The following is a 12841-nucleotide window of genomic DNA, read 5'->3' as shown; positions in this document are numbered from 1 at the left end:
ATTAACCCTGTTTCTCTCTCCACAGATGACACCAGAACTACTGAGTATTTGCAGACTTTACTGCTTTTATTTCAGATATCCAGCATCTGCAGAATTTTACTTTTGCGTTGGTTCAACTATTTTGCACTCATGTCACATTTTGTATAATTTGTTTTGGGAATGAAGCCTATTCCTATTAATTTGTATAAAAATAATCCGAGTACAATTTTACTGAATCTGTTCAAACTTTAGGCTCAACAGAGCCAGTAATTGTTCTTACTTGTAGTGTTGACGGCTGCTTGTGTGGCATGAACAGGATTGCCAACTTGGGGAAGGATTAAGGTGTGAACGAGGCAGTGATACTGCTTTGTTTGAGTATTAAAAGCTGGGGCATCCATTTTATTCTTACTCTATATAATACATGAATATAAACTGTGTAACGATCATTTAAAAAAACTTAGCCATAGCATTGATTTGGATTTGCTTTCAGAACCATTATTTGTTTGTTCTGTCTTAAAAAAATCTATTTGGTGCAAAAGTGAAATGTTCAGATCCTGGAAATCCAAAACATTAGAACTGAAAGGCAAACTCTGTTTCTCTCTCCAAACATGCTGCCAGGCTGTAGTATTTTCAGCATTTTCTGTTTGTATTGGATGGTTACAACATCTGCAATTTTCTCATTTCTAACGCTGTAATACAGTCTGTTCAAACCTTTAGCTCTGAACAGTGATTCAATAATAAATTTAGATTAATGGAGTCTTGTTTTGAGTGGCACTTGAAACAAGTTTTCTTCAGTCATTGATTGATGGATTCTTTGATCATGGCGGCTTCGTTAGTGATTAGAGATCAGCATGGGCACTTCCCAGCATGCAGATGGAAATTGGGGCAGAAACTGACCGTTTCCCACCAGACCCTAGGCTGTAGTCCTGGGTTGCTGACTCCAATTGCAGTGGTGCCCCAACTACTGCTTCAGGAAGCTACCCGAGTGAAGGTCGGTCAGCATCCCTCCAACCTACAAAAGATGATGGACATCCAAGCAAATAATCCATTTCAGATAGGGTGTCTTCATACGGCACACCTATTCTGATGCTGAAGAAGTCAATCCTTGAGGGGCAAAGTCTACCTCAAGTGTCAAACACAAAGATTCCAAGTATCACTGTGGGTTGCTTCTGACTTTGGTGCCTCTTACCAAGCCACTGGTCATCATGGCGATATAAACAAGCCCATTTTCCCCTGCCATCAGCGCGCAACTCCTCGATGCGATAATCAATGTCTAGGTTCTTCATGTCTCACTTGCAAGCATCCTTTAAGCAGTGCTTTAAGCGTCCCATTGGTTAGCTGTTTGATGAGTGCTAAGAAATTTGGGAGCCCTGCCTTTGAGAGGACTGCAGTAAGAAGTTTAACAACACCAGGTTAAAGTCCAACAGGTTTATTTGGTAGCAAATGCCACTAGCTTTCGGAGCGCTGCCCCTTCGTCAGGTGGAGTGGAGATCTTGAGAGGACTGCCACATGTGTGACTTTGTGCTGTGCAGTAATTAATAGCAACAAAGTGGTACATTTTAAATGTCAAATCTAATACCAGGATCACACCATGAGCAGTTCTCTAGTAGGTAGAAACTTTCCAGCTACACTGTTTATCATGCATTATTTAAACAGTTAATGTGCAGCATTTATAATTTTTCATGGATCTTTTTGAAAGGAAAGCTCCAAACAGAAAATGCTGGAAAATCTCAGCAGGTCTGACAGCATCTGTGAGGAGAGAATAGAGCCAATGTTTCGAGTTTCGTCAGAGCTTAACTCAACTCAATTTATTCAAGAATGCCTAATATTTCCTCACAAAGCTTAGCTTTAAGTTGGGACTCCATCAGATACTGACTGAAACACTTGAAGCAGGCCGAGAATGAAATGCCAGCATGGCAGCAAGGTGGAGAATTAAAATGGTGGGCAAATGGAAGCTCGTGGTCATAATTGCAGATTGAGCAGAGGTGCTTCACAAAGCAGTCACTCAGTCTACGTTTGATCTACCCAGTGCAGAGGAGGCTGCATTGTGACCAGCAAATTCAATGGAATCAATGGAACAAATTGAAAGAAAAACACATAAAACTTGCAGTGTTCTAATGCAGCTTGGAAAAGAGCGAGGAACAGCTTTCGATTCTCTATTTACAGCCTTCTGGACTTAATTCAACAGCTTCAGACTGTAAACTCTGCCCCCACAGCAACCCCACCACCACCATTTTGTGTCTGGGTTCTTTTTTTTTGTATGTGCCAGCCTTGTTTGTCACATTTTTACTTTCAGGCACATCTGTCCATTATTCAGCCATTCACACCCACTCTGGACGTATCCTTTGTTTCCTTATGACACTCATTACCACTCCCTCTGCCTTTTATACCATGAAAACATTTAACCTCCCGTATCACAGACCTTCCCTTTTGTTCTCCCCACCCCCTCTCCTTATCTTCCTTCAGGTCAAAAAAAATGTCATTGACCAGAAATGTTAACTCTGTTTCTTTCTTCACAGATGCTGCCTGACCTGCTGATGATTTCCAGTATTTTCTGTTTTTATCCCAGATTTCCAGCATCCACTGTATTTTGCTTTTGGGAAACGGATAATTTCTGACTGGAATATATGCAAGTGAACCAGAGCCATTGTTGGAATATTAAAGAAAGGCCTGTCCTTCCCCACAAGCACATTTATTAAATTCAGCTTCCCTGTACTTGGCACTGATGGGCTTCCTTATCTAACGTGGTACAAGGTCTACCAAATAATGTCACATGCCCCATTCTAGCTGCTGTTGGGATCTAATGATACAAATCAATAAAACAGTTTGTAACAGCCTTAGAGAAATATGAACTTCATTAAATTGTGAACAGCTGAAAATATTTTCACACAGAAAAGTCTACTCTGTTTCAATGGCCAGTATTAGGCAAGCGCAAGATGTCCATTTCCTGCCTGTATCCTTCACCCACCAACAAACTGGCGCATAACTGCGCCTAACCAGTGTACTGTGCTGATGACCACTTTCAGCACATTTTCAGTGCTGGATACAGAACAGAATATTTAGTGGAAATCCAACACTGGACCCACAGGCTCAGATAGCGGCGTGGTGGAACAGCACTGCTGCCTCACAGCGCCAGGGATCCAGGTTCAATTCCGGCCTCAGGTTACTGCCTGTGTGGAGTTTGCATGTTCTCCCCGTGTCTGCATGGGCTTCTTCTGGGTGCTCCGGTTTCCTCCCACATTCTGAAGATATGCGGGCTAGGTTGATTGGCCATGCTAAATTGCCCCTTAGTGTCAGGAGGATCAGCAGGGTAAATACATGGGCTTACAGGGATGGACCTAATGGCTTCCTTCTGCACTGTAGAGATTCTATGATCTACGATCAGTCTATGATCAGCATACCCACCAAATAGACTAAGGTCAGTCTATGATCAGCATACCCACCAAATAGACTAAGATCAGTCTATAATCAGCATACCCACCAAATAGACTAATTTCCCATATTACTAGTAATTTTTCATTAAAGTATGCTTTAAGGATAATTTGTACACCCTGTGAAGAGTCAGTCAGAGCCAATGCTAGGAGTAGAGACAGTGGCCTAATGGTCAAGATTTCAACATCCACCAGCCTAAAGGACATGAGCACCATTAAAAACTCTTCTCCAACCAGCTTTGTGAATGACATTCATCAACTTTTATTCAACTGGCAGCTTGTGAAATGGAAAACATCAGTTTCTGTTACAATGAAAATGAAACCGATACAAATAAGTTCCAGTACAAGAAAGGGATGAGCTTTGTATATCATGCCAGTGGAATTACTGATAGACATCAATTTCAAAGGAGAAATCTTTAAACTGATCCTTAACGTGCTTATAGTTTGGGCTTCAGCAACTTCAACAGGGTGAGAGAGTGAAGAATAATCACTTTTACAAATTTGAATTTGAAAAAGTATATTCAAGCTCCTCAAAAGATTGGATAAACAAACGTTGATTTGTTTGCTCTACAACCCAAACAATGACATATTTGGTGGGCAGATGCTTATCTAGTGACTCATTTCTCGTACGGAATTCTGCAAGTCTGCACTCTCACTTATGCCATTATACTCGTCAGGTGGTGTACAACACAAAAACTAATGCAAACACAGCAACAACCTGCAATCATGTTGGAGCATGAATTTAAGGTAAGAGGGAAGAGATTTAAAGGGAATTTGAGAGGGTATAGTTTCGTGCAGAGGGCAGTGAGAAGCGGGAACTATTTGTCTGAAGAGGTAGGGGAGGCAATTACATAGAGGCCTTATGACATTTAAAAAGTACTTTGATATACACTTGAGGTGCCATAGCTGGCAAGGTAATGGATCAAGTGCAGAAAAGCAGGATCAGACTGGCTGGGTACTGAGACAGGGGCTCAGTTTAATGTTTCATCAAAAGATGGCACCAGCGATGATGCAGCAACCCCTCAGTGCTGGACTGAAGTGTCAGTCTTGATGTTCACACTCATGTCTAGGAGTGAACCCACAATCATCTAATTCAGAGACCAGAGTGCTACTAACTGAGCCACAGCTATATACCAATGTACAATAGATTCAGAGATGTTTACAACACAGAAGGCCATTTGGCCCATTGTGTCCACACCAGTTAACAAAGACCTGACCACACCAACCCCATTTTCCAACGCTTGGCCCACAGCCCTGCTAGTTATGGCAGCACAAGTGAATATCTAAATACTTTTTGAAAGTTACAAGAGTTTGACTCAACCACCCTTTCAGGCAAAGAGTTCCAGACTCCCACCACTAAAAATGTTCTCAATTTCCCTCTTCGCCTTCTACCCCTTACCTTAAATCTGTGCCCCTGGTTACTGACACCCAAAAAGTGCTTCCTTATCCACTCTATTTATGCCCTTCTTATACACCTCTATAAGGCCCCCTCTCAACCCAAGGAAAACAGTCCCAACCTAGTCAATCTTTCTTCATAGCTCAGACCCTCCAGTGCAGGCAGCATCCTGGTCAATCTCCTGCACACCCTCTCCAGTGCAGTCACATCCTTCCTATAATGTGGTGACCAGAGCTTCACACAGTACTCCAGTTGTGGCCTAACTTGCGTTTTATACAGTCCCACCATGACCTCCCCACTCTTGTATACTATGCTCTGCCAGTAAAGGTAAGTGTTCCATTTGCCTTCTTACCCACTTTATCTACTTGCTCTGCCACCTTCGGAGATTTGTGAATCTGCACTCCAAGGTCCCTTTGATCTTCAGTACTTTCCAGGGTCCTGCCATTTAGTGTAATCCTTTGCCTTGTTAGCCCTCCCCAAGTGCATTACCTCACACTTTTCTGGGTTGAATTCCATTTGCCACTGCTCTGCCTACCTGACCAGTCCATTAATATCATCTTGTAATCTAAGGCTATCCTCCTCATTAACACTCTACCAATTTTCATGCCATCTTTTTGATCATACTCCCTACATTTAATTTCAAATCATTAATGAACAAAACAAGTCTTTTTAATTAGCTAATTTTGGGATACATCTGGAGGACAAACTGCTCAAGTCGAGAAAGCTGCTCTTCCTGAATTGTAAACAATTGGAGAATTATCACTGAATTAACAAGTGGCATTGCCACTACAACCAGATCATCTGGTGGAAAAAAAGTGCTGAGCGTACAGGTGGAAGGACTCAGGATCACAGGCAGGAAAACAAGGGCAAAGGCATTTGCAATGTTGTGCTAAATTCAGTAAAATGATGAACATAATTAGAAACTAGATGCATTCCAAATAATATCTTTCCTGAATCACACTGAAACCCAAACATTGACTGATGTTGGCCCTGCAATTCGCTTGAAGCGTAATAATCATCAGCATGGGTTAAATATATGATTCTAAGATATTTGGCAAGAACTACAATGGAACGGATGAGTCATTCAACCAAAACCAGAAGCCCATCCCTAGTGATGCTGAATGTTTTGACCTAATATATTACCTACATTTCTACTTTTAAGCACCTAAGAGGAACTACACTGAACACCTGCAACATCAGTTCAGCAATACACACAAGACAATGCCGACAGATATTGAGATGAAGGGTTGGAAAACTCTTCTCAACGAATGCAGTGACCGGGATTTGAGAAAAATCTGTCAGAGACTGGACAACAAATACACAGAGTGCGGCTTGAAATACAGTCAGAGAGAGCTGGTCACCAAGATCATTGAGAACACCATATCTTCAAAGCAATTGCTATCCTACAAGGGTCTGACAAAGTACCTGCTGTACAAGTATTTGAGAAACATTGGCGTACATGCTGACCAGAAAAGTCAGAAGAAGGATCTCGTGATCATCATACAAAATTGCTGGAGCACAAGTCAAACAAAAGATGTACCAAGGCTCGACCACCAGGAAAGGAAGGAATGCAGGAAAATACTGAACCTCCTTACTAATCAATCAATCCAAAAATTATGCAAAAAATTACATGTTGCAAATGACCAACCAAATGTGATAACAACTTTGCTGCAACGGATTCCACAAGTAAGTTGGCTCCTGAAGAGGAAGTTTATAACCACAGGCATATTGAACAATTATCTGATAGATGCAAAGCTGGCATTAAATCATCCAGAGCGTAAAGGATATATGGTTCAAAGAGCATTAGAACACATTGAATTGCAACAAAAAAGAAACAGTTTTCAACAAATGCATGAACCAGTGTGTGCCGTGGCTGGTCCCTCAAACGTAACATCAAACCACTGTGCACAAGGAATGGCGAAACCACATGCAAAGTTTCAGCAAACAATGAAAATAAAAACAACTATTTTTCAGTAAGGATATGGGGATGAGGAAAGCAAACAAAATTGATGTCAAAAGTTCAACCATAATTTTTATTGGATGACAGAGCAGCCTCGAGCAGTCAGATTACAGCTCCTGTTTCTTACAGTTATGCCTTTATTCAGGTTAATTCCTTCTGACAAGAAAGTTGGACTGTTCAAGATTTTCTCCTAATCAGGCTGCATAGACCGGATTACTTTACAACACAACAGTTATTACCAATCATACGGACTCTGAAATCAGTGGGATTGAAACGTGATCGACTAGGGGGACAGATAATGAAATTACCGACAGGTTATTGTTTAATTGTGTGCATTAGATACATTTTCAGAAGTGTAGAAATGCAAAATACTCTTTTGAGTACAAAAAAACACTGAAGAAGCAGCTGTCATCCGACTGGATTTTCTTCCCTTTTGGTTACGCCTAATAACAACTTAGAAGTGGCGATGTTAAACTTTTATATATTTGAAGTGTTGTCGTATTAGCTACTTGTAGTAATCGTTAAGTTTTGTATAATAAGGACCAATCGAGTGGTTATATTTCTCATTGTGTGCAGATGTAGAACTGGATATCCTAATAGTTAATAGGTAAGCTTTGTTTCAAAATTCATAGTGTGTAGATTTAATGAAAACAAAGTATTTTCCACATCTCTTGTCTGATTATAAGTATGTTTGAAACAATCTGTTTCCACTGCTACGTGCCATCTGAGCTTATGATATAAAATCTTTGTGTATCAGCAATTTAAAAAATCAGTCAGAGCAACGTATATGAAACCAGTTGTGGGCACTGGAAGTTACCATCAGCCCAGATTTTGCTGTAAAAACGGCAGTGAGATTTTCAGTGGTCATTGAGGAGTAAATCCGGCAGCATTTAGCAGCATTTCACCGAGACTCAGTAGGCAATGAGCATGACTTTTTGCCTATTTAAGTGATAGATACCCATAAACATGCCAGGAAAAACTAGACCTCATCAATTCAAGTGCAAGCAAACTTTTAAATAGCGTGCTAAGTCTTAATTGCTGCGCTCTCCACCACCTAGAAGGACAGGCAGCAGATGCTTGGGAACACCACCATTCCAAGGCACACACCACCCTGATTTGGAAATACATTCCTTCGCTATCACTGGGTCAAAATCCTAGAATTCCTTCCCTAACAGCACTGTGGGTGTACTTACACCACATGGACGCAACGGTTCAAGGTCGTGGCTCATCAACACTTTCTCAAGGACAAATAGGGATGGGTAAAAACGCTGGCCCAGCCAGCAATGCCCTCGTCCCATAAAATAATTTAGAAAAGTGCCTCTCTGGTGCTGAAAATTAACTTTTATAAGAATGAAATCTTATTTCCTCAGATTTTAGTTAATGTTGCAGATTTATGAGCTTTCGGAGCGCAGACTCACCTGATGGAAGAGCAGGGATCTGAAAGCTCGTGATTCCAAATAAACCTGTTGGACTTTAACCTGGTGTTGTGAGACTTCTTATTATTGAGCTTAAGTCCACCTTTCTTTCACTATTTCGTTTTCATGCATGATTCACCAGTGAATTAACTATTCGGACTTGCACTCTGCTTAACCGTTGCTTGCCCTGTACACACAAGTTCCAGATCCCCCCGAACAGGGCTTCACACCAAATTGATTTTCCTAAATTCCAGGGCAAAACGCCACAGTCTGTCTGTAACTGTAAGGGTGATGAATGGCTGGCATCATTTGTTCATCACTGACCACAATATTCAGCCCGTCACAAATTTAAAAGGTATGACTGATTCACAGCATGCAGTTTTCAGAGTCACTGATTGCACGTGTACCCTCCCAGAACTTCCAGCACATCCTCTGGCTGCAAAGTTCGCTTCTTCACTCTCACTCCTCTTTACCACCACAACCACCTCTCAAAAATCACCAGATTTCACACATTTTATAAACTGTTGCAAAACCTGGTTCATCGCACATTCTACCAATGGAAACTAAAGATTCATTATTGAATGTCACGGCACAAATCACATATTTTTAGTTTGTTTTTGCATTCATAGAATCCCTACAGTGCAGGAGGAGGCCATTTGGTCCATCGAGACTGTACCAACTCTGTCAGAGCATCTTATCCAGGTCTACCTCCCTGCCCTATCCCTGTAACCCCACATATTTACCACACTAATTCCTCTAACCTACACATCTTGAGATACTAAAGGACAATTTAGCTTGGCCAATCCATCTAACCTGCACATCTTTGGACTGTGGGAGGAAACCGGAGCACCCGGAGGAAACCCACGCATATACGGGGAGAACGTATAGCATTTTCTCTTTTGGTTTCACTCTGCCACCACGCCGCCTTCTCTCGTGAAGCTTTGCACTATCAAAAGAACTGGGATAAATAACAGGGTTTAGGCTCTGAATATTTTAGGTTTATAAAGAAACTGAAGATAAAATTACAGCTCATCTAAGGTCTCACTGCATGATCTGAATCAAGTGGGTATTTTGAGGTCTGTAATCCTATACTGCTTGAATAGTGAACTTGTTTTTATCTGCATTACTGCATCAAACTGAGAATTGAGTAACTATTTCTGTAATTAATAAATGTGGTGTGAGCAACATCTATTGACAACTCTAAGGATACAATTCTTTACGAATAAACCAACACTAAAATACTGGCGATAGGGAATTAAATATCAAACACACAAAACAGGGTTCACCAATACCTTTTTAAAAGAACATTTTCCTTACGTCACTGATAAGTTAAGTCAGGTGCCTTTTCCTGAATGTCAGAAACCACAGTATATTTCAGTCTATCTGTTCAGAAGACCCTATTCAAAAGTTTAAGCCTAAAATCAAAATACTTAAATACGACACATCAGAAACTTGATTATAACTTAACTCCTGCATCACCACAGAAAGTATTTGGCCTCAACACATTCTTTTGTAACTACTTGCGAATTCCATTAGCTTCACCATTCAATTCATGAGCTTTAAAATAGCAGTGCGCAGCGCTAGTGCCTCTCCACTGGACCAGAGTTCCTGGTTTGAGTCCAATGCCAGGACTTGTTGGCCATGGAAGGAGTGTTCAATGTGGTTCAAATGGCTGATAATCAGCTCAGGAATCCTTAACCAACTATTCCCCAGAAGGTAAAAGAGTGTGGGTGCGAAGATACAATAAAGAAAAAGTCTAAATCATAGAGCAATGAGATATATTTTCCTAAGTCAATAAAACGCTATTTATTTAGAAAAACCTAGTGTCCCATGTATGTTAGCCAAGTGATACTTCCTTTCAAGGGTAGCAGATATAATTTCCTTCGATAAGAGAAGCTTAAAAACAATCTTAGTCAAATGGAGAATAATGGAAAAACTGTTCTGTCAAATCGGAAATGGTGCCTCTTTCACCAATTATGGAGATGGTGACTAACCAGATATCTATTTGGTAAAAGAAAACTAAGTTCACAACACATTAATTCAAAAGGTTTCATCATCAAACTTCCAGAGAACACCCTTCACAAACCATCAAAATTAACATTCGGAAATTCAAATTGTGTCCTTGAATCCCACTGTGTGCAGCTTTTGTCTCATTTTAGGAAGGATGCAAATGGGTTCAAAGGAGGCTTACTAGATTTTACCTGGAATGAGCACGTTGCCTTCTGGGGATAGATTGGAAAGGTTGGATTTGTTTCTGCAAGAGTTTAGAAGATTGAGGGGTGAGCTGATTGAAGAATATAAGACCCTGAATGGTCTTGACAAGATGAACGGGAAAAGGATATTTCCACTTGTGGGTGAGTACAGAACAAGGGGTCACTCTTTTAGGACAGAGATGAGGAGAATCTTTTTCTCAGAGGGTTTTGCGATTTTGGAACACTATGCCTCGGAAGATGGTGGACACGGGGGTCACTGAATATTTTAAAGGCAAAGGTAAATAGATTCTTGTTAGGCAAGGGAGCCAAAGGTAGATGGGAATGCAGAACTTGAAACATAAACAGATCAGCCATCATTTTGTTGAACAGCATAGTAGGCTCGAAGGGCTGAATGGTCTACTTCTTGTTTCTTGTTCGTATATTCGTAGCTGAAGACATAGCTGCTAACGAAGCATTAAAAATCAGGAGTGTGCCAGAGGCTAGTATTGTAGAAGTGCAGTGATCTCAAAGCATTGTGAGGCTGGAGGAAGTTACAGAGATAGAGAGGGCCAAGGCCATAGCGGGATTTGAAAACAGGAATGAGAATTTTAAAATCAAAGTGTTGCCTAGCAAGGAGCCAATGTAGACTAACGAGCACAGATATTCCACAAATACATACCAACTGCAAGGTAATAGATTCCTATCATGAAGGGATTCTTTCAGTGTCAGTCAGTTGATAAAGCATGATATAACTATCAGAATCAACAATTTGTAATTTTGCTAGGGTAGGGAGAAGAGGAGGATGTTAAAGATCACACAGGAAGGCTATAAATTACACAAATAAGTAAAAACAAGCGTACCATTTGGTCTTTTCCAATTTTTTGTAAAACTTGGGATTTTTACATACCAGCAAACATAAATTTCATTAAGGACTGATCTTAAGAAAAATAATTAACATTTCTTTATAAGAATCAGGATGAAATGATCATGCTGCAAATCACTAGCTCTTCTACTCAAATCTTCATTAGGTTCAAGTGCACAAAATCATTCATTCCTTTTCTCCAGCACAGGCAGCAAGCCTCTTACCTCTCGTGTTGCTACTAACAGCAAAGTATCCATGACCATCATTACTGGGTTAATATCAAACTCTGCAGGAACCCCTTTCTGCGGCAACTGAAGCAGCCCACTTGGGTCTTGATTGCTATGTCAGAAAATGATACAAGTTACATTAATCAAAACTGCAGGACCTGACCAGGCTTGAAAAACAATTTAAATCTAGGAACAAAATATGCATCACAAAGTTAAGACACCTAAAAGAGTGAAGGGAACAAAATATATTTGGGGCCACAGAGGATATTCAGCTTTTGCTGTTTCTTATTCCTTTGGCCAAAGGACTCGTCTGACTTACCAACTCATACAGGCTGCTAAAGCATCTTACACTGATAATTATTGCTGCTGAATTATAAAGAAAAGGGAACAATGTAAATTAATGGTATTCCTGGATGGATCCCATCAGAACTTTAATGAAACTATTTTCCACGTTTGGCAGGAAGAAGTAAACAACTTGGTGAGGCCACACCTGGAGTAGTGTGTTCAGTTTTGGTCGCCTTTCCATAGGAAAGATGTTGTTAAACTGGGGAGAGTGCAGAAAAGATTTACAAAGATGTTGCCAGGACTCAAGGGACTGAGTTATAGGGAGAGATTGGACAGGCTAGGACTTTTTTGTTTGGAGCATAGTAGGCTGAGGGGTGATCTTATGGAGGTGTATAAGATCATGAGAAGCATGGATAGGGTGAATGCACTCGGTCTTTTTCCCAGGGTTGGGGAATCGAGACCAAGAGGGCATAGGTTTAAGTTAAGAGGGGAAAGAATTAATGGGAACCTGAGGAACAACTTTTTTTACACAGAGGATGGCACATATGTGGAATGAACTGCCGGAGGAAGTGGTTGAGGCAGGGACATTGACAACATTTAAAAGCCATTTGGACAGATTCATGGATGGGAAAGGTTTAGAGGGATATGCACCAAATGCAGTCAAATGGGGTTAGCTTAGATGGGCTTTTTGGTCGGTATGGACCAGTTTGGGTTGAAGGGCCTGTCTCCGTGCCGTAGATTATATGAACTTTAACAAGCTGGAATACAAAGAACATGAATGGAATTCTGGAGCCACAGTTAAGCAATACAGGCCAACTCTAATGTATCACAGTCAGAACACTGTCTCTGAAGAAATCACAATGTGGTTTCTGGATTTTAAAAAAAAGACTGAACATGAAGGTTTTATTACAAACAACCTGAAAAAAAGATTATATCGGACAGAATGGGCATTATTCCATTTTCAGAATGGAAGCAGGCCAATAGAAAACTTAACAGTAGCCATTGTGAAAGAGCTCAAGAAAGATTTCTTATGGATACTTTTATTGATGAAAATGCATTTGTAACACGTTAACTTTAATTTTAGACTAATTAGA

At 40.6% G+C, this 12841-nt stretch overlaps 1 protein-coding gene across 6 annotated transcripts in view; it reads right to left on the bottom strand.

The window, feature by feature from the left end:
- The window catches only part of zzef1 (zinc finger, ZZ-type with EF hand domain 1), a 257862-nt gene that overhangs the window by 157191 nt on the left and 87830 nt on the right, over positions 1–12841 (bottom strand). For all 6 annotated transcript variants that reach the window (XM_078225185.1, XM_078225186.1, XM_078225188.1 and 3 more), the window contains exon 18: positions 11460–11574. In XM_078225185.1, coding sequence (XP_078081311.1) covers positions 11460–11574 — 115 coding nt within the window. The remainder of the gene's footprint in view (positions 1–11459; positions 11575–12841) is intronic.

The sequence above is a fragment of the Mustelus asterias genome, chromosome 12 (assembly GCF_964213995.1).
Source record: "Mustelus asterias chromosome 12, sMusAst1.hap1.1, whole genome shotgun sequence".
In the NCBI taxonomy this organism is placed as follows: Eukaryota; Metazoa; Chordata; class Chondrichthyes; order Carcharhiniformes; family Triakidae; genus Mustelus; species Mustelus asterias.
This window is presented reverse-complemented; position numbering and strand designations above follow the sequence as displayed.